At 36.5% G+C, this 24,284-nt stretch overlaps 4 protein-coding genes across 7 annotated transcripts; 2 read left to right on the plus strand and 2 right to left on the minus strand.

Annotated features, from left to right (window-relative positions):
- The first annotated feature begins 567 nt into the window (after positions 1-567).
- Positions 568-1,939, plus strand: LOC103946288 (peroxidase N1-like). The gene is made up of 2 exons (XM_009356939.3): positions 568-1,150; positions 1,271-1,939. Exons 1-2 carry the CDS (start codon positions 740-742, stop codon positions 1,853-1,855), a joined length of 996 nt encoding a protein of 331 aa, XP_009355214.2. The 5' UTR covers positions 568-739; the 3' UTR covers positions 1,856-1,939.
- Positions 1,940-6,120: 4,181 nt separating this feature from the next.
- On the plus strand, positions 6,121-10,306 carry LOC103946290. 3 transcript variants are annotated; one of them, XM_009356940.3, is made up of 4 exons: positions 6,121-6,279; positions 6,696-7,032; positions 8,432-8,689; positions 9,841-10,306. In XM_009356940.3, exons 2-4 carry the CDS (start codon positions 6,763-6,765, stop codon positions 10,114-10,116), a joined length of 804 nt encoding a protein of 267 aa, XP_009355215.2. In that variant the 5' UTR covers positions 6,121-6,279; positions 6,696-6,762; the 3' UTR covers positions 10,117-10,306. The 3 variants fall into 3 exon arrangements, with proteins under 3 accessions (XP_009355215.2, XP_009355216.2, XP_048437610.1); XM_009356941.3 differs by having other exon boundaries at positions 6,136-6,279; positions 6,642-7,032; XM_048581653.1 differs by having other exon boundaries at positions 6,141-6,279; positions 6,704-7,032.
- Positions 10,307-12,022: 1,716 nt separating this feature from the next.
- On the minus strand, positions 12,023-15,201 carry LOC103946291 (vestitone reductase). Its single transcript, XM_048581654.1, has 3 exons — positions 14,915-15,201; positions 12,452-13,175; positions 12,023-12,339 (listed from the first exon to the last, which is right to left on the minus strand). Exons 1-3 carry the CDS (start codon positions 15,042-15,044, stop codon positions 12,198-12,200), a joined length of 996 nt encoding a protein of 331 aa, XP_048437611.1. The 5' UTR covers positions 15,045-15,201; the 3' UTR covers positions 12,023-12,197.
- A 5,873-nt stretch (positions 15,202-21,074) lies between these two features.
- On the minus strand, positions 21,075-23,944 carry LOC125467908 (vestitone reductase-like). 2 transcript variants are annotated; one of them, XM_048581655.1, is made up of 4 exons: positions 23,593-23,944; positions 22,615-22,713; positions 21,529-22,252; positions 21,075-21,415 (listed from the first exon to the last, which is right to left on the minus strand). In XM_048581655.1, exons 1-4 carry the CDS (start codon positions 23,720-23,722, stop codon positions 21,274-21,276), a joined length of 1,095 nt encoding a protein of 364 aa, XP_048437612.1. In that variant the 5' UTR covers positions 23,723-23,944; the 3' UTR covers positions 21,075-21,273. The 2 variants fall into 2 exon arrangements, with proteins under 2 accessions (XP_048437612.1, XP_009355218.2); XM_009356943.3 differs by lacking the exon at positions 22,615-22,713 and having other exon boundaries at positions 23,593-23,943.
- Positions 23,945-24,284: the final 340 nt, after the last annotated feature.

The raw sequence follows: 24,284 nt of genomic DNA on the forward strand, positions 1-24,284 counted from the left end.
CTGTTTTAGACCGATATAATATATGTATTCAAAGAAAACAATGAGATTTAACAAACGACTTATTACACAATAAATTCAGATAGAATTTGGGCAAATTAAGTTGTTTACAATATTAAATTCGGAATTTAATATCGTAGGATGTTTTAATATTTTGTTATGTGTTCATTCCCTTTCCTATTTAGATACCTAGAGTTTCTATGGTTAAGAACAACATAAATAGGTCATTTTGGTCTTAAATTTGTAATTTTTTCGACTATTATTCAATAAACATAAGTTTTTTTCTCTCTTTTCCTAGTGAATTCTAGGGCGTGTAAGAGAAAACATTTCATTGGATCCTTCTTATTATATTGGGCTGCATCAAAAGCCAACAGCACCCACCATGCATCCACGCGCGGGTGTGGGCGTTAGAAGTGAGGAAAAAGAGTAAACCAAAACTTATTACTGCCAAGTGCGAGCAAGTTGTAGCCCGACTTTGTTTACCCTCACATATACGATACATGCATATATAATATAATTCATCCAATTTCTACGCGTTTAATTATTTGACCACCTCCTATAAATACTTGAGGCTTCATTCACTCCTAAACATAACCAGCAGATTACAATATTCACAGAGCCAAAAACACTGTAATCATCTTCGTGCTAGCTAGCTACTCGCAAAACCAAAGCCATAAGCTGCATCTAGCTTGCAATACACACACACACACACGCATCCTTAAGCACCAAAATCTACCACAAGATGAGCTCCTCCAGAATGTTATTAATGTACTTTCTACAGCTACTTGTTGGTTTGGCTACCACCTTGGTGATGGTGCAAGGCCAGGGCCAACTTACGCGCGTTGGATTCTATTCGCGTACATGTCCGGCAGCTGAGTCTATTGTCAAACAAACAATTCAAACTCATTTCAACTCCAACCCTTCCGTTGCTCCTGGCTTGTTAAGGATGCACTTCCATGACTGCTTTGTCCAAGGTTGTGATGCTTCTGTCCTTCTTGACGGCCCTAATACTGAGAAAACCGCTGGGCCTAACCTCGGTTTAAGAGGTTGGGAAGTCATTGACGATGCAAAGGCCAAACTCGAAGCTGCATGCCCCGGGGTTGTTTCTTGTGCGGATATTCTCGCCATCGCTGCCCGTGATTCCGTGGTTCTCGTAAGTATCATTATTTATTTGATTGTTCCTCTTGTGCTTGTTAATTTTGAGTTGATATATCGGTAAAAACAACTATACATTCGTACTCTCCTCTAACGTACATAATTTTACTTATTGCAGACTAAAGGATTCACTTGGAATGTGCCCACTGGAAGAAAAGATGGACGAGTTTCGCTGGCCACAGAGACTAGTAATTTGCCTGGCTTTAGAGATTCGGTTGATGTACAAAAGGCCAAGTTCCAAGAATTGGGTCTCGACACTCAAGATCTTGTCACGCTCGTTGGTGCACACACCATTGGCACCTCAGCATGCCAGTTCTTCAGGTACAGGCTGTATAACTTCACCACCACCGGAAATGGCGCCGACGAAACAATAAACCCTTTATTCCTCGCTCAACTCAGATCAATTTGCCCTGAAAATGGTGACACGGCCAGGCGTGTTGATTTAGACACGGGCAGCGCAAGTCGATTCGATGCAACTTTCTTCACAAATTTGAAGAATGGTCGCGGAATACTTGAGTCGGATCAGAAGTTATGGACCGACGCCACCACTAAAAGTTTTGTCCAACGATTTTTGGGCGTGAGAGGCTTACAAGCATTGAATTTCAACATCGAGTTTGGAAAGTCGATGGTGAAAATGAGTAACATCGGTGTAAAATCTGCTGCAAATGGTGAAATCCGCCGCATGTGTTCTGCAGTCAACTAACGAAATGACCCAGATTCTTTGATATGTCGACTAATTACTTATTAATTATTTTTGTTATTTTGTTGGCACAATCAAGCCAGGTTTGTATTACTCTCTTTTCGTTCCTCATGTGTCTTCAAAGAGAAAGATATTTTGATCTCATTCTTTGGTTCCTGTAAGCTGTTTAATATCATTCTTTTAAGGAAGGTTTAACAAAACCACATTTATACATTTTTCAAGTACTATTCACCATACTTTTAAAAAGGGCTTTTCATTAAAAGAGAAGTTTTTTAAACTTTTCATTAGTTTTCTTTTTTTTTTAATTCAAATTCGTATACTTCACTTTAATTTGTCCCACTTTACCCTATTTCGTCAACGAAATTAGAGAAGCGTCCGCTTCGCAAATGTGGCAGCGGCCGTTTGATCTTTTCAACGATGAATATGGGGATAAGTTAAAGAAGTTGTTAGTTATATTCTACTGGGTAAGTGGCAAAACATATTCCAATATTGGAAATTCTTTGCAGATTCAGTCAATACAAGTAATCGATCATATGAACAACAGACAAAAAAGAACGTTCTTTTGCAACAACTGCATATTCCTTCGTATTGTTACAGATTTGGTAAAACAGAACATGTCATAAAAATCACCTTTCTTCCATCTCCTACTTGCAGATGTTCTATGACAAGCTCGGACATTTCTCGGCTACAAACAAAAAATCCCTCTGAAGGAACAAATCCACACTTAGATCTGAGTAGGGACGAATGGTAACTGTCAAATCCACCGCTCAAGCCTAGAACTCCACTTCCTGTAAACTGATCCTGTTGGACGCGTAATAGGAATCGCTCGGTCAGATATCCTGCCTCTCTATCAAGTACCACTGGTTGCCTCACCAGCCTTTTTCTTCTCCCTTTTCTTCTTGTTTCGCAACGCATTCTTGCTCAATCTCCTTCGTTAAATTAGCATGGACAAGCATTTCATAAGAATATGAAAATCCAGGTCATTAAGGAAAGAGGAAACAAAAAACGTTATGTAAGTACTTACTCCGTAGGGCTCTCTCCAAACAGCTGCCAGTAAACAATTATTGACGCCATCAGCATCACCGTCACGTCAAGCAAATGGTTCATTACAACAAAAAGAACAAAAGGTTTTACACACGGTTGTCAACATTTTATGTATTATGAACTCGGCCATGATATGGATAGAACCAACTTAGAAAAACAGAAACCAAATTAAGCAATACAAGTCATGTAAACCTGAGCCTGAACAGCAGCAGCAGCCTTAGCATGTGGGGGCCGATATGCAGCAGGCTTTTGTGCAGGAGGGTTGCTAGTGCTAGCTTTTACAGAAGCTTGAGAATTTTTTGACCTTTCTTGAAAAATTTATAAAAGTTCCTCAGTGAACTTCAAAACATACAGGTGATAATTCAAATCCACAATCAACAAAGTTTTGAGAATTCTACACAAGAGCAACCTTGAGGTTTTGTTTCTACAACTTTTAATGACTCAATGGACTTGACAAATTCGGCAATGTCACCGAATTTTTCTGGTGACTCTGGTTTCCAATCAGCCTGAACAAATAGTTAGCGCCAGGAAAGAAAAGAAAAAGTCAGTCAGGTGTGAACAAAATAGAAGAGTTGTTTTTGGACAGTCTAAAAGCATATCCCAATGGAGGCTACTAAATTTATACCCCAAGTAGGAAAATTCATCCGAAATGGGGGTGCAAAACTGACCTGGTACAACTTGTCAAACATCTTCTTGAAGGATAACGACCCGTTGTAGTGGAATAATCTTAATCCTTCAATGCAGAGAAGAATAAATATGAAGTGGTGAACTGGTAAATAAGCTTGTTTGAAGAAGAACAACAGACTAAGTATTCAATCGAACAGGTATGAAAAATGTTCACACACCACCAACGTAATATGCAAGAGATGAGCAAATATGCTCAGGCTGCTTTCTCAAATGAAACAATCCAAACTGATACAAAAGTGAGAATAGATTTCTTCTTATTGGCCGGGAAGGTAAGAATAGTCTATAACGTGAAGATGAACAAATTTTGTGACCATAGATAGAAGAATATGATAAACACAACTTGGAAATTGATAAACAGTTAAAATGCATGAGAGAAATTTTCGATAGGCACATGGTAAAAATTGTTTTAGTGCACTAAATCAGTTTGAAGAAGTGCAATACTATATACTCGGCCCTCTTTCAAACCCCGAAAATCTACACAATAGTAAACATACCCATTGTCAACTTGTAGTCTGGGAGCCGTTGTCACAGTCATGAAATAGCGTCCATCTGGAGCAGTGGCGTAGCCAGGATTTTCAAATAATGGGGTCATAATATCAACCAAAAAGCTGCATTGGATCATTTCGTCGAGCACCTAGTAGGCACTTGTCAATTCCTGCCAACATATGCTTAAATTTTATGTCAACATATGTCGACGACTACTATTACTTGTATAGGCTTGTTGAGGGTGGATGCAGGATATTGTGGAGTTATGTTGAAGACTTTCAAGGCTTTTCAACTAAAACATTTCACACAATAAGAAAGAACATGAAGACAAATATGATAGAAGAAAATAGAAGAAGTAAGACGAGGAGGTCGTAATTTAGTTTGCCTTAGCTGTTTGTAGGGGTCAAATACAATATACAAGTAAATATACATAGAGTTTTTAAAGTTATTGGGGTCAATGACAACCAATGACCTCATGCTGGCTCCGCCACTGATCTAGAGACCATTCGCTTGTCACAAACAGTTCAGCCCTAGTTGTCCCAAGCTGTTTTTTCTCTATATAGTCCCAAAATGCCTATGTGGCAAACAAAAGACAATTGGACTTGAGAAATCATAATGAGCATATGATGCAAATGTGAAAACCAGTAAAAATAACATATGATAGAGTTTCTTGCATAAAATTTAATATACGGTGAGCACAAAGAATGCTATCTCAAAAGTTCAAAACAGCAAATAGTAACTTAATAACTTACCATATCACCAGGTAAGTTACCAAAGCCACCCAAACACAGAACTGCAAACCAGATAATTAAGGCCACAATCATAGACTTTTTTTGCTTTGTCTCCTCTAAGAAAGAAATATAATTATTTCTTATGTTGGTTAATGTTCTCAAGAAGTAAGCAACAATTGTCAAGGATACATTTTCCCTTCGGATTCCATCGGATAGTATTGTATGGCCCTGTTCCAAGCTCAAGAAGAGGATCGCACTTCTTGTCAAACACGGTAGCTTGTGCAGGCATAACTATGAACATTTTCGAAAAAGATGCATCCAGAAATTAGCATTCAAACCCGAATAAGGGAAATATTGCACTAAACCTTGCTATTGCAATAATTCTAAAGAACCGGTATAGGTTAAATGAAATGTGTTCAGAAAAAGGGATGCACAAGCAGGTTCAGCAGCTGCCATAGCAAGCTGACAGACGTATATGTCAAGGAGAGATTACCCTGTTCATGAAAGTTTTGAACAAGTGGTTTACAGGTTAGATTTATACAGACCAATCTTGGCTTTTTAGGCCAGGGACAATTCTGCTTAAATAATATAATTCTTAAAGCGGTTAGGGACTTCCTCTTCAACCCAGTGCGTCCCAGATTCAGACACTCTCCCACCCCCACCCAAGGTAGCTTAGAATAGTAACATTGCTTGTAATAATGAAATTATATATAATTGTTCCTTTTGTCAATTAAATCTCCTTTCTAAATGTGATGCTACTCTCTGCATTGTTTCCTTTGTCCTCTTATTTAGCTCAATCTATCAAAAACGAAAACTAATGAAGAAATCAACCAAACACTAAGAAACCGAAAGCACTGCTATATCATCATTTTTCTGCAACCAAACGGCGCCTAATTCATCTTCAGCAGGGTTTATACATACATACATACATACATACATACATACATATATATATATATAGATATATTATATTTCCATAAATGAAGACAATTCACCGAACTTAACAATTCTGTCCATCAACAATGTAATTCCTTTAAATAATGATTTTTTTAACTTTGTTTTTATTTACCACGTCATCACCAAAGAACTTATGTAATTGACTTTTTATTAAGTGTATGCCATTACAATTAAGTTACAATTTTGTGTATAACATTGTATTGTTTTAATGATAACGTTTGAGATTGTAATATTAATAAAATTTGAGAGTTCAATCTTTAACATACAAAATAAAAAATAAAAAATGAGTGGAGATAGACAAGTATGTTGACTGTTTTAAATGGGCCGGACATCGCAACTGACTGTTGATTTGAATAAGTTAAAAGGAGCGGCGTAGATGCTAAAACCCTTAAACCCGCGTATTATCCAAACTGCGACCCGAAAAGCTTTGGAACAAGAAGAAGGGTCGAGAAGGAAGGAGGCTTTGTGCTCCTCCTCCTCCATCACAATTCACAATTACAGTTTACAACCCGACGCAGCAAGGTACGATATCCTCCTCTCAGCTTTCTGTGTTCATGGAGATTAATATCATAACTTTGCTCTCTGATTTTTCTTTTCTTTTTTGAAGGTGATTTGAATTTCTTTCAATTTTTTTTAATAAATTTGTTCGCTTTTGATCATGCGTTTCCAAATTTTTTTTTTTCTTGGATTTTCAGAACCCATAAAACTAACCCCTTTTTTTCCAGAATTTTTAGGACCCTTTGCGATTTTCGTCATAATTTGGGATTTATTTCTCCTATTATTTGGTTGTGTTAATAGAATAGGAATGATGTTTACTTGGTTTTGTTGCATTGTTTATAGTTATTATGTAATTGGGCATTTGATACTATCTGGTTTGTATTTAGTTTTCGTGTTTTTCGACAAATTCATACGGGCTAATTGTTCAATGACATTTGAAGAATGCTAGTTTAGAAGTTTGAAGCTTCATGTGAGAGTTAGAAGGCACCCGAAGATTATTTTCCGAGGATGAACACCGTTCAGTTATCATCCTGCCAACCTAGCATCTATTTCTGGAACCCATCTCAATCTCTCCGACTCTATTCTAATCCGTATTTGCTTCCAAACCGTGCTAAATGTCTCCTTGGAACTTCATTGAAACCAAAACGTAATGCACGAATCCAGCAGCAATGTGTGGCTGTACTGAAGAACCAGCAATGCGGGGTCGTATCTAAGTACCACCGATCTGCACCTGTCTGCTTATTGGGTGGCAAGGGAAAGAATGAAAACGGTGATGAGGTAAGTGACCTTTCTGCATGCTGCTACAAAATACTTGAGTTATTTATTATGCTTGAACTGTCTTCCTTTAAATGTAATGGAAATTTCATTCAAGTTACTAACTGTCTTCAAAGTTTCTGCCTTTCCATGTTGATATTGGTTCAAATGTCCCATAGGAACCATCTAATCTTCCTCACCTAAATTATTGAGATTCCAGTGCTTTACCGTAGAAATATCAGGATTGTTCTGCTAGGGGCCAATTTTGTACCTTTCACGCACCACATTGAATGCAAGTAGTTACGTGAATGATTAGTCTGTAGATCTTAAGTCGAATGATAGCTTTATCTTCTCATAAGTCTTGTCTTTCTCTTAATCATCCCTCCCGATTCTTCTTAAGTAGAGCATCTGCTGTATTTAAAAGTAGCATCAATCACATGACCTGCTTTCATTCACTTAATGAGTTAATTTCACCGACGCTTCCCTAATTTAACATTCATATATTTAGTCGGTCCAAATTGTAACTTATGATGTACTTTTTTAACAGAAAGTCCTTTGAGTGCCAGTTGTTATGTCAGCATAACATATAGACCAATTAAATCATTATTCTTAGAGTGGGAGGAGAAATTTCGAAGAAATCACATGCATAATAAGAAAAATAAATAAGCGATTCTTATTCACATGATCAAACAGATTTTAGGTTACATGCACAATAATTGCTCTTTGTTTAGCATGAATAGTGAAGATCAGTTTGCTCGTAAATATGACCATGTGATGCTTTAGATGATCACCAAAAATAAAAGCAAAATTATAATACACAATTTACCCGCTAAACTCAATAATGTCACTTAATTGGGTTAAATTATAAATGTGTTATTTTGAAGTTCAACAACATATGGTACATTTTCTAAGTTAAGAGAGCAGTGTTGACATTTATTGTTTACTTAAAATTTGCAAGTATTTGGTGCATTACCTATCTTATACATCAATCTCTAAGTCTTCACACAAGCATATAGACTAAACAGGGTCAGAAGCACAAACTTTTTGTCTTCTACTTACTCTTTTTAGGGCTTTATGAAAAGAAAAAAAATCCTACATTTTCCTATCATGTTTTCCTTGTCATCATTGTAATGTTTCTTCTTTGAATTTGAAATGATGCTTTGTATGCATTTTTATTAAAATTATCATGATTTTTTTATGTTTTTTGCTTAATCAAAGTCAATTTTGCAGAGTAATTGGTGTTGGGTATTGATGGGAGGAATTATTATGTATTTTATGGCATATGTATGAATATGTGTGCCCAAAATATAAAAAGGGAAGAGTTGAGAAGGATGGATGCTCATTAACTTCTGCAAGTTTCTTGTAAGCGTGCAAATGCATTCCAGTGACACCATATTCTCACTGCACTTCTTAATGCAAACAGGGTTCCCCCTGGAAGGCTCTTGAGAAAGCAATGGGTAATTTCAAAAAGGAAGGGTCGATAGAGGATGTGCTACGTCAGCAGATTGAAAAGAACGAATTCTATGAAGAGAAAGGTGGGGGCGAAGGTGGCAAAGGAAGGGGCGGTGGTGGCGGTGGTGATGGTTTAGGTGGCTCTGGTGGAACAGAAGATGAAGGCTTTGCTGGAATCATGGATGAAACACTGCAAGTGATTCTAGCAACTGTTGGGTTTATTTTTCTGGTAATAATCCCACACTCTTGCTGTTTCTTGATCAGGCTTTGTGTATATCTTGTGTTTTACCATTTTATCCTCATCAATAAATTATGTTCTTCTAACTATTTTCTTAGCAAAGGGTGATTTAGGATTTTCAAGAAGCAATAATGTCATTGAGTATTCGAGTAAAACAGTTATGATTTCTGTTTTAATTTCTTCAATGTGATGTTTTGAATAACATGCTTTGGTTAAGAGGTTCAAGTTGATGCCTTTGGAAAGACATTTCTCAAGGCCTTTACAGTTTCACCTCTTTTTGTTGATTTAGGCTGGGAAATAGGAAAACAATGAGTCTTTGGGAACAGTGTTGGGCCGGGGGTAACAGCTTCTGTAACTTTTTTTGTCGTTCATACAAATCATCTCATCTTGATACTGCTCTCAGTGCAAGGTTGTGTTTGAGTCCGTCCTTCTAATCCTCTTGACTGTTAACAGAATTGTTGGATTGTTTTCATAAAGTTGGCTTGTTTAGAAGATGTTTTACTGGTTCCCTATCATACATTTGGAAGTCTATAGTACCTTTTAAGATACTAGTCTTAGGTTTGATTATTGTTAGTTGGAGGATGAATACTTGTGATATGGTTCGGAGGAGATGGTCGTCTTGGCGTCTTTGATTCCAAAGGTGTATGAGTATGTGTAATCGTTTGCTCCTTTATTGGTCATTGCTCTGTCCTTGTGGCAGGGATCGTTTAGGGAGTCTAATAAGCTTGGATATTCCAGTTTCATGCAAGGCTGTATTGTGTGAGAAGTATAAGTTCTTCGGAGGGAGAAAGAAGGATATAGTGCAGGGACGATGGGAAGTTTTTCAGTATTGTGGATGGAAAGGAATGTGAGGATTTTTGTAGGAGCTAGTGTGTGAGGAGGTGGATTACTTGTGGGGGATAGGGTTGGATTTAGAGCGTCGGTGTCTTCAGAGTTCAAAAATAATTCTTTTCGGGCTATTTTATTTTTCTGAATGGAGGGCTTCTGTGCAAAAAAGCCAAGCCTATTTATCCTAATGTTTTCAATGAGAGCTATGATAATTGCTAGTAGTTGTAGATCATCAGATAAAGAATCTGGATGTGTAATATTATTCTTTTACCCAATATGTATTTACATTTCATACTCGAATGGTTTTCTTGCAGTATGTTTACATCATCAGTGGTGAGGAGATTACTCGGCTGGCAAAGGACTACATCAAGTTTGTGTTTTCAGGGTCCAAGAGTATCCGTTTGCAGCGTGCAATGTACAAGTGGGGAAGGTTCTTCCACACGTTGACTGAGAAGAAGGAATATGATAAGTTCTGGTTGGAGAAGGCCATTCTCACCACCCCAACTGCGTATGATTCGCCTGAAAAGTACCGCAATCTTGTTAGATCTCTAGAACCAGATTCTGATGATGATGACGATGACGATGAATAGTACAAATCACATTGTATAAACCCTTTCCCTCGACATTGTTCCATTTCCTGTTTATTTCGGAGGATTGTATAATTTTTTAGTGCAAGCTATTCAGTTTCTTTTTTGGGTATAATTTTCCAGTTTAAACCCTACATTTTATAGCACTTGAGAGTTTAAGATCCTAAAATAATAAAGTAGTTGCTTTTCTGCAGAACCTGCATTTACCAAGCTTTCCTAATACAATGTAGCAAAACCTTGGACATTCTCTCCTCCGTTGTGATTCAATCAAGCTCGAAAATGTGAATCGGTCGAAAATCAATCGTGACCGCCTCACCTTCGACTGTAATCGAAACACAGACAGGAGAGCCCCATCGTTTTCACTTTCTCTTTGTTTAAATACAAAATTTAAAGAAAATACAAATCATCTATCAACCTATACATATAAGAGCTGGAAAATATTGAAACCTGTGACATAAGGAAGAGATCTGCTGGACATAAGGGAGATCTGCTGGCGAGGAGAATTGAAAGGTGGGACAACGATGGGGAGGTATGGTGTATCACTTCCCTTGTAATTTGATTCAGTTTGTTTTCGGGGTCGGTGGGTTGCTGCTTAGTTGCGTTGTTCCTGGTTAATGCAGGTTGTTTTTTTCGGTTGCTGGCTCGTAAGAGCCTTTGTTGTGCTGCTCTGTTGGGTGATGAGCTCTGCAACCCCAGTCCACCGCTCCAGCTGCTACTAACGCTGCAAATGGTCCTTCTTCCCACTCAAATGGTGTCAATAATGGCGATTCATCTTCTTCTGAAAACGCTTGTACCCATCACCATGGAGACTTAGTTGGTGCTGGTGGCCCTGGTACTGGAGATCTCTTGAAGAGGCTGGATTTCGGTATAAGAACTATGTGGCCTCGCTTCGTACTTGGAATCTCAAGCTTGGTAAAGTGCAGCAAAAAGTGTCAATACATAACCTGAAATGTCATAACAATCAATCCCTTTGTTTTGACTCGTTCATTATCTACGTGCTTATGTGCATGTATATACGGACCTTCTCTCAGCTTGAATGTCATTGATATCACCATTTGTTAAACATAATGCTCATTCTGCCAGATTGTATCAAATTTCTTATCGATCAACTACGACATCTTATTACTGACATATCAACATGGCAAAGTCCTTGTTCCATCTGACTGGCTTCGGAAGGAATCTCAAAAATAGGTGTCCTCAGCACTGGAAAGTTTGCAGGTGATGCTGTTTTTTTGTATTAACTTTGCACAATCAACGGAGCTTTGATATTCCTCACTTGTGTACGTACCTTTTCCAATCAGTTTAATGAGTAGTGAAGGTTTGTACTTCTGATGTTAAAGATCAAGTTATCGGAACAAATTTCTGGTATGATTAGCTTATTTCTTTGTTCATTTTCGTGCGTGCATGTTGGAAACGCCAGAATTCCTATAGATATTCTGTAGAAACAAAAAGAAAACACCACCCAAGTTTTAAAATTGTCAATCTAATGACGGGGGACTCCAGTGAAATGTACATGCCAACGGTGTCAAGAGTGTTTGCCTGTCTCCTTGAGAAAGGGTGGACTATCAGCTCATTTCTGTCAACATCCAGGTATGCCATTTCCTACTTTTACTCAACTAAGTATAATTTACACAGTTAATCTCTCTCTGTTTCATTTTCGTGATATAATTTACTGTAACAGCCGTTTGGACAGTTCCAGCTTTTCAAGATCAAGATATCTCCCTCTTCGCGCAGTAAATCCTAATTTCGTTCTTCTTATTTTACTAATTATGGGCATGCATTTTCAATCTTTCTGTACAATATTCATTCAAAATCAGGAGAGCCACATGCCGTTACACATGACATGTGAACATGAAATTAAAAAAGATTAGGTAACTTGTAAACTTGAATCAGAATCTAGAGAGCCATATGCCAGAACATATGCTGGTAAATAGGGGCATGCATTTTATTCTTACAACACACATACAATGTATATATCGTTTGTACAAATTCCTTTCCCATCAAACAAAGGTGATGATTTTCTGGTATGGAACGGAATGTGCATATAATCATATATGAGCCTTAATTATAATCCGTAAACGGAACTACAAATAATGCTTTTCTTTGCAGCATTGAATTGCATCGATGAGCATCTCATCAACCCCGTACTTGAATCTGAAACCTGAATCCAAGAGCTTCTTTGACGACAGACCAGGTGCTTTCTCACCTTTAACCTCCCTTAAATAGCTGCACAGAATGATCAAATGAACCGATACGAAAGATATTTTGATTTCAATCTCGAGATTGGAACACAACGAGAGAATCACGTTCATAATATGAAGAATAACATTTGACGTACCTTACTGAGGGTATTTGAAACTCCGGGTATTTGGCAGAAAGAAACTCAGCCATTTGTACAAGGGTTATGACATGTGATGAGCAATTGTACCTCCCTTTTGCATTATGATGTTCGAAAAGGAAAATGTGCGCTCTGGCAACATCATCGACATGCGCCATAGGCGTATTAATATGAAAGCTAAGCTGATCAAGGTTACCAAAGACCAGAGCCAGTGTACTGTGAACGGAGCCGGGAAGCTTAGGACAAATGAAGGGGCCAACAACAAAAGAAGGTATTACTGTCACAACATCCAACCCATATTTCTCTGAAAATTCAAGAACTGCCTTCTCAGTTAATGTCTTTGAAATCATGTATGACCCTCCATATGAAATTTTAGCTTTAATGTAATCTACGTCGCTCCAAAAACTTTCATCCACTTCCTCCACATCATTGCCGCTGCCAAACACGACAGCGGATGCACTAGAAGTGTACACAACTCGTTTCACTGTTTTTGCATTTAAGCACGCCTTCAGAATGCCGAGAGCTCCATCAATTGATCTTTTGGTCACTACTTGTTCTGGTTCCTTGTCTTGGAAATCGACTGGAGTGGCAACATGGAACACTCCGATGCATCCTTCAACGGCTGCATTGAAGCTGTCCGGGTTGCTGAGATCCGCTGTGAAAATTTTGAGCCTTTCGGTTGCTCCTGGTAGACTTGTGAGGTAGCTTAGATCTCTCTGGTTCTCTGGCATATACTAAGAGCGGTTTCAATATGGAACGAGACACAAACATGGAGCTCAATCGAAAACTAAAACCATAATTAATTGTTTAATCTAAACTACGTATTAACAAACTCTATTTGTCAATCAAAAGAAGGTAAAATATCCAAATTAACCATGTCAACAAAACTAAGAAAAACAACCAAAATTAAAGTTCTAGGTAATATAGTAAAGGGAACTGTTATTAACTGCAAAAATCTCATTCTCCACTCTTCACAAATGTATTTTTCTTTCTAATTATAGAAAGTTTGGAGTGCAAAATGAAATTTTTGGAATGTCAGTAATAATTTCTAGGGGCTTTTGGATCTAGGTCCAAAAACTTAGATAGTTTTTGGGACCGGGTCCAGTTATCCAATTACATATTTTGATATCAATTTTGCCCCTTCAGATAAAAATATTTAAATTCTTTAATTTTTTATCATTTATTCAGTTTTTAAATTTTGAATATTTAAATACTCAAACTAAAATATTATCTAGTAACTACCTACTATTTATGAAGAAAACAAGACCGATATAATATAGTAACTACCTACCTATTGTATAGGAAGAAAATGCTTTATACCTACAAAGCAGATATAATCTACTCGCAAAACAAAAATAAACTACCTATTGTATTGGAAGAAAAATGCTGGGAACCTACATGGTGGAACATAAAAATATAAATATGATATAATATACCTCCATTAAAGGAACGAATTTGGAGGGAAGAACGTAAAAATATCACCCATGAAAAGAAGAGACAAAAAAGAGGAGGATTGATAGAGGGGATTGTTTGGAAGAAGGAAAAAATGAGGGATGAAACAGACTGGGGGTTGAGGTGATTATATGGCTATAACTAATCCTACAATTAAGGGATTAGTTAAACCATAAATTATCTCATAATTAAGAAATTTTGTGTATTTACTACAATTCGTAAGCCTAAGGGGTAAATATGGTACAAACCACAAATAAACATACATGGAATCTCAATTATTGAACCTATTTCAATGAAGTGGACTAATTCTACTAATCTCTCACAAAATTGGATCTATATCAAATTATCCCTAATTTCTAATAGTAAATTAAACACAAAATAGTTTTATTGGTTTTGTTCAAAGTCTCACAGCCAAGTAACCATATCAGTTGCTTCCACTTTATGTTTTTTTTTTTCCCAAATATAATAAACTTTTAGGGATGAAATAGTTATCTAGAAACAGTCATTAAATATATGAACTGCCTCTTCAGCGATGAAACATAATTTAAGATCGTCACCCAAAAACTTAATGGCCATTTTATATTTTGTCTCTCAGTAAACTTTTTATTTATTTATTTTTTAATTTTAATAAGCACATGCATATCATTTCCCTTGGATCAGTTCGTCTAAGGCCTTTACCCTATTATCTTTTTTATCAAACTGCTACTAGCCTTAGCAGCGATGGAAATGGAAATAAACAAAGGAATAGTTTAAGAAAAAATAAAAATCGAAACACTCTCCCAGAAATAAAATTTTTGTTTGGAATTTCCTGCACATAGAACTTATAATACAAGGGAAAATTTTTCAAGATATGTTGATATGAATTATAGTTGTATAGATTTAATAAAAAAAAAATCAACAAATCAAAAACCCGATAAACAGCAACAAAAACAAACCTTTATTTCAATATTTCAAAAGCCGGATCCAATATAAAATAAAAAATAAAAAACCTTCATAATTTTTTAACTTTACCTGCAGGGTGTGATCTAACAGTAGTATTCACAGAGTAGCCTTGATCAAGAAGCCTCATAACCAGCCAAGAACCTAAGAACCCTGAACCACCTGTTACACATACAACTCTTCCTGATCTCTCTCCTTCCATTTCTCTCTCTCTCTCTCTCTCTCTCTCTCTCTCTCTCTCTCTCCCCTGCCTTCAAGTTCAATCAAATCAAGGCTGGTTGATAATTTGCCAGGTCATTGAAGCCTCAGTGTAATCATGAAAGTTGATCTTGGTGGGGACTCTTTCCACCTTAACTGTCTCTGTCTAGTAATTTTCGTAGTGGTTGAGTGGCACTGCTTGACATGTTTCTTCATTGACAAAGTCCGTTTACATCCAAAACATGTCTTAAGAAGAGTAGAGGGTGTAAAGTGAGACATTATAGAATGTAGGGGTAAAGTGAGATTTTATGTGGAGTAGAGAGGGCATAGATAAAAATCAAGGCTATGTTTTGCGATGATTATATTTGAAGCTTGTTGTTGATTTTCAATTAGAAAATAATTGATAATGTTGTTTTTACATTTCTTTTAATTGAAGGCTTGGTGTTGTTTAGTAATTTAATTTCAACTTCGTATGGTTGAAACATTAGAAAAAGTCTTTAAGTTATATTGTTTATGCTTTGCGTGGATGATGATGTATAAATTGAATTTTAATTAATATTGACGTTGTTTTGGTTACAAATAGGGGTGGTTTGGGTCAGGATATCCCAAACAGAAACCTGAATCCCAAGCCAATAATTTTCGGGAAGAAATTTTATAACCCAAAACCAAACCGAATTATCGTGATTCCTAGCAGCAATACAAGTTAATTCCATTTTTATTTAAAAAATTTATAGGCAAAAGAACGATGTCGTATTTAGCCATTTTAATTCTTAAAAACTATAAAAGATGACCAATTGATTAGTCCACAGCCCCTTCCAAATGCCTTAATTATGAAAGCCTATTCAAGCAATTTTCCATTTTTCAAAGAATACAGCCAAAACCAATCTTGCCCTCTCTTTTCTGCTAGATATGGCCATCATTTTGTTTTCCCATAATGTTGTATTTGTAATTTCATCACATATCGAACTGCTAGTTTTCATCGATACTATTTGTGTTTAATTTTAAATAAAAAAAAAGTCAAATGATTTCTAACCGCACAATACACGATAAATAACTAAGATGTGAGGATCCCTAAAATACCCACAATTTGAATCCAAATGGGATCCAATTCCCAGAAATAACATGCTGACCCAGAAATAAAAAAGTAGTAAAACTTAAGAGAATTGTTATTAGCACTTTAAAAATCTCATTCTACACTCCTCACAAATGTATTTTTCTTTCCAATTATGAAAAGTTTGGAGTGCCAAATGTGAGTGCTAATAACAATTCCCAAACTTAACCCTAAAACTTATTAATCTCATTCCTATGCCCACAACCTCATTTCTGCAATTGGACGAAATGCTAAACTAATGCACGTTGGTAAAGTTTAAATTCATATTCGCATTCATAATTGCTCAACCAGATTCCATTGTAAACCTGTCTTCCAATCTTCCTTAATTTGTTTGCTACAGATATTATAAAGAAATTATATACGTTGGGATTTTTGGTAAATCTTCGGGATTACCGAACCACTACAAAGAGTAATCGAATCCAATACTGAAAATTTCGGTTCAGTTCGGTTTCAAATACCGAACATTTTGAGATTTTTTGTTAAAGAGTTTTTTTTTTTGGTTTGGGTTTGGGACTGTTTGAGATTTTTGGATTTTTTCCCACCCCCAGTAACAAACAAGCAAAAAAACCCGCGCGATGCCGCGGGTTTACAACTTTAGTAGTTACACATAATTACAACAATGTTTCCAATTCTACTACTACATATATACAACCATACTCACAATCCTATTTACACAAATACTAATCAGCATGTTAAATGGGAGAGTTTTAACTCAATACAAAACTTGATAAAATTAAACAAATCTCCATCTCATCCGTTCTTCATTTTGACCCCTGCTCTTATAAACTGGACTGAATGATGTACATGGATCATCAATTTCCACGGCAAAGAAGGGATTCTCCATCGTCACCACCATTGGTGTTCTCTCCCTGTTTTCCTTTGCCTAGAAATTGGAAAATCCAATTTTGAAGACATTTTCTCACACTACAACATTCTTTTAGTTTATATTTCATAAATAATATCATATCACAACCATAGAAGCAATAATTTTAAAATGCCACAACATTTAAATACCATGCATAATAATTTTTTTTTAAAAAAAAGAGTATAAAACTAAGCTGTCACAGCAGCTATATTAATCAATCCCAAAAGAAGATGCTCAAAATCTAGACAACAGGACCTATCCAAAGTAACAGAAGAAAAAGCTGATGGAAAATAAAGTCCAATCTAAACAAATGTGTAAATTGAAACTCTGATTTCAATCCGCCAAAATTTTCAAATTGCTTACCTTGATTACAGAGGACTTCGGAAGACAACGGACCCAAAATCATAAAACAACAACAAAATAATTAAAAACCAAATTAAATAAAATAAATTACCGCAAATTAACATGAATAAAAAAAAAAAAAGACATTTTATTTGACAAAAGCTCAAATTTCCTTGTGAGCCCTGTCTATCCCAATTTTTTTTCCCACAGATTCAGCGTCATCTAATAGTGCTCTGGCTATGGAGAATCTATGGATAATTGGTGTTTTAGTAAGTCATTGACTAAATTTTTTCACAGAAACAACGATTATCGTTAACCGCTCAGAAGTTTGAGAACTATTTAGCCCAAAGGGGGAAAAGAAAAAATCAATAAGATCAAAAAAGGAAAACAAAGCTCATCCAATGAAGACATACGCAGAAAGGATGAAAGCCAAAAGCGAATGCCAGTGAAAAGTCTTTTTCCCAAACCCATTTGCATGCATTTCCTCGCTTTCCCATTTCCCTTTTCCTATGTTCTGTAAACAACTAATTCTTTCCGAACTCCAATCAAGAAAAATAAAAAATTGTACGTAAATTTAAGCCTTACCTGTGGATTAGCAACAACAAAAGCAAACTGATTCCAACGATCTGGAGAAATTTGGGTTTTAGGGATTTGAACTGAAATTGATTTCGATGAGCAGTTTTTTGTTTCGATTCATGGTGTAGCACGAATGAAGAGGTGGAGAAGTACGGAACGAAATGGAAACGGTGCAGAGGAAATGGTGCAGAGGAGAGGAATGAAGCGGTGACGCAAATCTCAAACTTTTTTCCATATACACGTATGCCTATAGGGTAATTTGGGAATTTCACTGTAAAAGCACAAAACGTAGGAACCCAGAAACATTAAAATGAGGGCAAAAACGTCAAAATACTGTTTCTTATGAACAATATTTTTCTCATTCCGCTTTAGTATACATAAATTTAAGAACTCTTACAAAATAAAGTGTTACAAGATTAAACTCGATAAACTTGGAAAACTCGAAACAGTTGAACTTGGAGCCCGAAAGAACGCACATGAATCCAAACCCAACTCAAGCCCTAACTGTAAAGGTTGGATTGACCATCAAATGTGCCTAAGTTGCACCCCTACCTGGGGTGAGAAATGAGGACTATACAATATGATTATCTACTTGTACCACTAAAACGAGCCTCTTGACCTTTCTTCAGTTGGAGATGGCCTAACCCGACCTATTTAAAACAGGTCGGGTCCACGGGTCCAATCCAAGCTTGGCGAAGTAACGATTTCGAACGAATGGCCATTGTGGTCGAATTGCAGATCCATCTCAAAAGCAAAGCCGTTGAACTTATGGCCAACAAAGAACACGAAGCTTGTCATGCATCGGAAAACAACATGGAAAGAATCAAAGAAACAAACCAGAACAATAGCTGTTGAATTTTTGTGAAGATCCATCTAAAATTAAAGAAAGAAAGAATATTTGGGTTGGGAAAGGAGCTGTTCTGTGGGAGAAAAGCCCGGTTTTGAAGACGATTCCTGTATTAGATTCTCGGAATTTGTGGGTTTTGTGGGATTTTTAGGAAATGGTTTTGGTTTCCTGGCAGGAAGAAGAAAAGTTACATAATTTCATTTGCTTTGATGATGGACACGCGACTTGGCAGGAAGAAGAAAAGCCTTCATTGGGTTTGGTGAAGGCACGCATTTTCTTGGCAGAAAGTCTTGCCACATATGTTCTGGATTAAATCCAATCGAATCCAACGGTTGCACGGTTCGATCTGGGGGCCCATTTCTTGTAACTTTGGGGTCCGCCCTGCCCTATTTATTCTACACAATATTAAGACCCGTCTTGTACCTGCCCTAACCCATGGGTCCATGACTCGTTTGCCCCATTTCTTTTACACAATATTAAAACCCGCCTTGTACCTATCCCAACCCGCGGGTCGAAGACCCGTTTGCCCACCCCTAATGAGGAATGAGGATTGCACAATGATTATTTATACGTACAAAAAAAAAAAAAAAAAAAAAAAAAACTCTCCTTGTAGCATGGAACAAGGCTTGAACACCGTATTCAACCGTTTCATTTAAGGGGTATAACCAGTGGCATATTCGGGATTGAACTTTGAATGGTACCAGTATGAAATACAAATTTTTTAGATAGGAAAAGAGTGCGAAGCGTGTAAAAAAAAAAAAAAAAAATCAATTTATTCACTTAGTGGGCTTGTTATGCACATGTCAATAGATATTAGCATATGCTGAAGCTATCTGATCAGTTATATAGAGAGAACTTATTGAGTGCTACGAACACAACATGCCGAGATATGCTTAGCATGCATTATGTCAAACATTTATTAGGCACAAAATGGACCCGTACCAAACATTCTAAGGATCCTCTGAAGACCTTCACATATATATTTTCTAGACTCAAGTGGTTTTGGACCACCTTGGTCCCTATTTCCATCCACCACTAGGCATGACAATTTCTTTTTCAGTTTTTACCTTTTTTTAGAAGGAAAACGCATACATGGAACATAAGAGGAATGATGAGAGTGGATGGCGGATAAATGAGAGAGATGTAGAAGACATGTATAAGGAAAGTCGCACAAAATTATATATATTGTTGAGAATAAATCCCACATTAATGGGGGGTGGGGTCTTGCATGGGCTTATAAGTAAGTTAGGCTACTCCCATATTGCCAAAACCTTCAGGTATATATGTTTTAACTAGTTGATTTTCTACGAGCTTATGTACATGAATATACGGGACCTTATCTCATCAGATCGAACGTCATTATTGATATCACCATTTGTGAAACATAATGCTGATTCTGCCAGATGGATCACCGAGATGAACAAGTGAAACAATCTTGATGACAGCTTAGCTGAAAATTTCTGCCCTCCTAGAGCTCATGTATTTAACAATGCTGAATGTAAATTTGAGAGAAGAGCTCTACTTGTCTTGTTCCAATAACTCCTTAAAATTTTCTACTTACCTTGTTTTTATTTATAGGAGCCTGTGGACAGGAACGTTTGTATCAAATTTCTTATCGATCAACTACAAGATCTTATTACTGACATATCAACATGCAAAGTCCTTGTTCCGTCCGACTGCCTTCGGAAGGAATCTCAAAAATAGATGTCCCCAGCACTGAAAAGTTTGCAGGTGATGCTCGTTTTTGTATTAACTACGCACAATCATTGGAACTTTGATATTCCTTAATTGTGTACCTTTTCCACTCAGTTTAATGAGTAGTGAAGGTAACTACTAATGTTAAAGATCAAGTTATCGGAACAAATTTCTGATATGATTAGCTTATTTCTTTGTTCATTTTCGTGCGTCTGGTGAAAGTGTACACGCCACCGGTGTCAAGAGCGTTGGCCTGTCTACTCGAGAAAGGGGAGGACTATCAGCTCATTTCTGTCTACATCCAGGTATGCCATTTCCTACATTTACTCAATTATGTATAATTTACTCAGTTCATCTCCCAGTCTCGTTTTCGTGATATAATTTACTGTAATAGTCCGTTGGACAGGTTTCAGCTTTTCAAGACCAAGACATCTGGCGGGGTAAATCCTAATTTCGTTCTTCTTAATTATTTTACTAATTATGTGCATGCATTTTCAATAATTATTTATAATGTTCATTCAGAATCGAGAGAAGCCATATGCCGATACACATGTGACATGTGAACTTGAAATTGAAAAAGCTAAGGTAACTTGTGAACTTGAATCAGAATCGAGATGGCCATATGCCGGTACATATGAGGGTATATATGGGCATGCATTTTATTCTTACAACACACAATGTATATATTCGTTCGTACAAGTTCCTTTTCCATCCAACAAGGGTGATGTTTTTCTGGTATGGAACGAAACGTGCATATAATCACATACGAGTCTTAATTATAATCCAAAAACGGAAAACTATAAATAATTATTTTCTTTGCAGCACTGAATTGCGTCGCTGAGAATCTCATCAACCCCATACTTGAATCTGAAACCAGAATCCAAGAGCTTCTTTGACGACAGACCAGGCGTTTTATCACCTTTAACCTCCCTTAAATAGCTGCACAGAAAGATCAAATGAACCGAGAAATAATGATATTTTGATTTCAATCTCAAGGTAGGAACACAACGAGAGAATCACATTTGTAGTATGAAGAATACTAGTTGACGTACCTTACTGAGGGTATTTGAAATTCCGGGTATTTGGCAGAAAGAAACTCAGCCAGTTGTACAAGGTTTATGACATGTGATGAGCAATTGTACCTCCCTTTTGCATCATGATGTTCTAAAAGGAAAATGTGCGCGCTGGCAACATCATCGACATGCACCAATGGTATATTGATAAGAAATCTAAGCTCCTCAAGGTTACCAAAGACCATAGCCAGTGTGCTGCGAACGGAGCTGGGAAGCTTAGGACAAATGAACGGGCCAGCAACAATAGAAGGTATTATTGTCACAACATCCAACCCATATTTCTCTGAAAATTCAAGAACTGCCTTCTCAGTTAATCTCTTTGAAATCACGTATGACCCTCCAAATGGCTTTACAGATCTAATGTAATCTGTATCGCTCCAAAAATTTTCATCCACTTCCTCCACATCCTTGCCGCTGCCAAACACGACAGCGAATACACTAGAAGTGTACACAACTCGTTTCACTGTTTTTGCGTTTAAGCACGCCCTTAGAATACCTAGGGCTCCATCAATTGATCTTTTAGTCACTACTTGTTCAGGTTCGTTGTCTTGGAAATCGACTGGAGTGGCAACATGGAACACTCCCATGCACCCTTCAACGGCTGCACAGAAGCTGTCCGGGTTGCTGAGATCCGCTGTGAAAATTTTGAGCCTTTCGGTTGCTCCTGGTAGACTAGTGAGGTAGCTTAGATCTCTCTGGTTCTCTGGCATATACTAAGAGCGGTTTCAATATGGAACGAGACACAAACATGGAGCTCAATCGAAAACTAAAACCATAATTAATTGTTTAATTTAAGAGTGATTCCATAGTTACCACTTATTTGTACCATCATTCTAAACAGGTAGGGTGTGCATGAACAAAGTTCGGGCTCCACCACAAAACCAATGGTAATATGGGGAGGGGCTCAACTACTTATAATTATATGCAAGGTCTCTCATCTTATAAATATGAGATTCATTCTTAACATGTTCTCTCACGTGTGGCGAATTTTCAATCCTAACACGTGGACAACATAATAGGGTGACGTGGACGCGTGTAGCCGTTTGGCTTCATACGTGGGACAACCTGCTCTGATACTATGGAGAAGTTGAGGTTTCATCATAAGAACAAATGGCAATTTGGTGAGTAATTCAACTCTTATAAGCCCATGCAAGATCCTACCACCTGTCAATATGGGACTCATTCTCAACAAGAAGAAATTGAGGTAGAGAGATGGTACAAGTAGATAGTAAAAGTAGCACTTTTTGTTAATCTAAACTACTTATTACAAAATCTATTTGTCACCCAAAAAAGGTGAAAAATCCAAATTAACCATGTCAACAAAGTTAAAGAAAAGAACCAAAATAAAAGGTACGGACAATATAGTAAATTAAACACAAAATAGTTTTATTATTTTTGTTGAAATGCTCCATTTTGTCTTTCACGTTTTTCTCCCATAAAAAATAAACTTTTACGGACAAAATAGTTATCTAAAAACAATCGCTAAAGATATGAATGGCCTCTTTAATGACAAAACATCATTTAAAGATCGTCACAAAAAAATTTAGTGACCATTTTATATTTTTCCTCTTTATAAATTTTATTTTTAACTTGGATAACTTCCAGGCAGTTTCGAAATTCAAGGTGGTTGAAATTTCAAAAGTCAAAGTATGCTTCTTCCTAATGATATGGTTTGTTAAGGAAATTGTTAGTATTAATATACCTTGGATAAGTTTGTTTGGGGCCTTTACTACCCTAATGATATCTTTTTGATCAAATCTGCTACTAATCTTAGCAGAGATGGAAATGGAAATAGGCAAAGATATAATTTAAGAAAAAAACTAAAATTAAAACACTCTCTACCAAAATTAAATTTTTTGTTTGGATTTTCTGCACAAGAAAAAAAATTCGAGATATATTGATATGAATATACTTTGTGTAGATTAAATATAAAAAAAATCAAAAAATTCGATTTACAACTGCAAGTCTACCACAATAAAGCCTTATCACATTATTTAGAAAAACCCGACATAAAAATAATAAATAAAATTTGTAATATTTTACCTGTAGGATCTGATCTAAGAGTGGTATTCACATAGTAGCCCTGATCAAGAAGCCTCATAACCAGCCAAGACCCTACGTACCCAGAACCACCTGTTACACACACTACTCTTCCCAATCTCTCTCCTTCCATCTCTCTATATCTCTCTCTCTCTCTATCTCTCTCTCTCTCTCTCAATCTCTCGCTCTCTCTCCCTCTTCAAATTCAATCAAATTATATATATTATCACCCAGTTTTGGGTTGGCACTGTTTATCTAAAAAGTCAGTGTAATTATGAAATCTTACACTACTCTTCCTAATCTCTCTCCTGTTACACACACTACTCTTCCTAATATCTCTCCTTCCATCTCTCTCTCTGCTTTCAAATTCATGTCTAAAGTCTCAGCGTAATTATGAAATCTTATCTTGGAGTGGGAAAATGATTGATGGAGATTTTTATCACCTGCAAAAGTAGGGATAAAAACACTTAAAAAGACTTGCAAGAGTACAAAGTTATCGAAGTATAGCAGCTCAAATAAGGTAGTTTCCACAGGGATTGAATGAATAATTTATGTTTAAACTAATTCTTAACTAACTATTTAAACATTTCGAAAATGTTGATTTTATGACCTAGAATATTAAAAACGAATTAAATTAAAAACATATAAATAAATTGTCAAAGTAAAGAAAACAAGAGAACATAGTTTTGAAAATA

The sequence above is a fragment of a genome, unplaced genomic scaffold (assembly GCF_019419815.1).
Source record: "Pyrus x bretschneideri cultivar Hongxiangsu unplaced genomic scaffold, Pyrus_bretschneideri_v1 Contig17, whole genome shotgun sequence".
Taxonomy (NCBI): Eukaryota; Viridiplantae; Streptophyta; class Magnoliopsida; order Rosales; family Rosaceae; genus Pyrus; species Pyrus x bretschneideri.

Coding starts and splice junctions, on each gene's coding strand:
- LOC103946290 (XM_009356940.3), top strand. CDS start 6,763: ATGAACACCGTTCAGTTATCATCCTGCCAACCTAGCATCTATTTCTGG. Junction 7,033..8,431: donor AGAATGAAAACGGTGATGAG/GTAAGTGACCTT, acceptor TAATGCAAACAG/GGTTCCCCCTGGAAGGCTCT. Junction 8,690..9,840: donor CTGTTGGGTTTATTTTTCTG/GTAATAATCCCA, acceptor GTTTTCTTGCAG/TATGTTTACATCATCAGTGG.
- LOC125467908 (XM_048581655.1), bottom strand. CDS start 23,722: ATGGAAGGAGAGAGATTGGGAAGAGTAGTGTGTGTAACAGGTGGTTCT. Junction 22,714..23,592: donor TCTTAGATCAGATCCTACAG/GTAAAATATTAC, acceptor CCATATTGACAG/GTGGTAGGATCTTGCATGGG. Junction 21,416..21,528: donor TTTCAAATACCCTCAGTAAG/GTACGTCAACTA, acceptor CTTTCTGTGCAG/CTATTTAAGGGAGGTTAAAG.
- LOC103946288 (XM_009356939.3), top strand. CDS start 740: ATGAGCTCCTCCAGAATGTTATTAATGTACTTTCTACAGCTACTTGTT. Junction 1,151..1,270: donor CCCGTGATTCCGTGGTTCTC/GTAAGTATCATT, acceptor TACTTATTGCAG/ACTAAAGGATTCACTTGGAA.
- LOC103946291 (XM_048581654.1), bottom strand. CDS start 15,044: ATGGAAGGAGAGAGATCAGGAAGAGTTGTATGTGTAACAGGTGGTTCA. Junction 13,176..14,914: donor TGTTAGATCACACCCTGCAG/GTAAAGTTAAAA, acceptor AGTATATGCCAG/AGAACCAGAGAGATCTAAGC. Junction 12,340..12,451: donor TTTCAAATACCCTCAGTAAG/GTACGTCAAATG, acceptor CATTCTGTGCAG/CTATTTAAGGGAGGTTAAAG.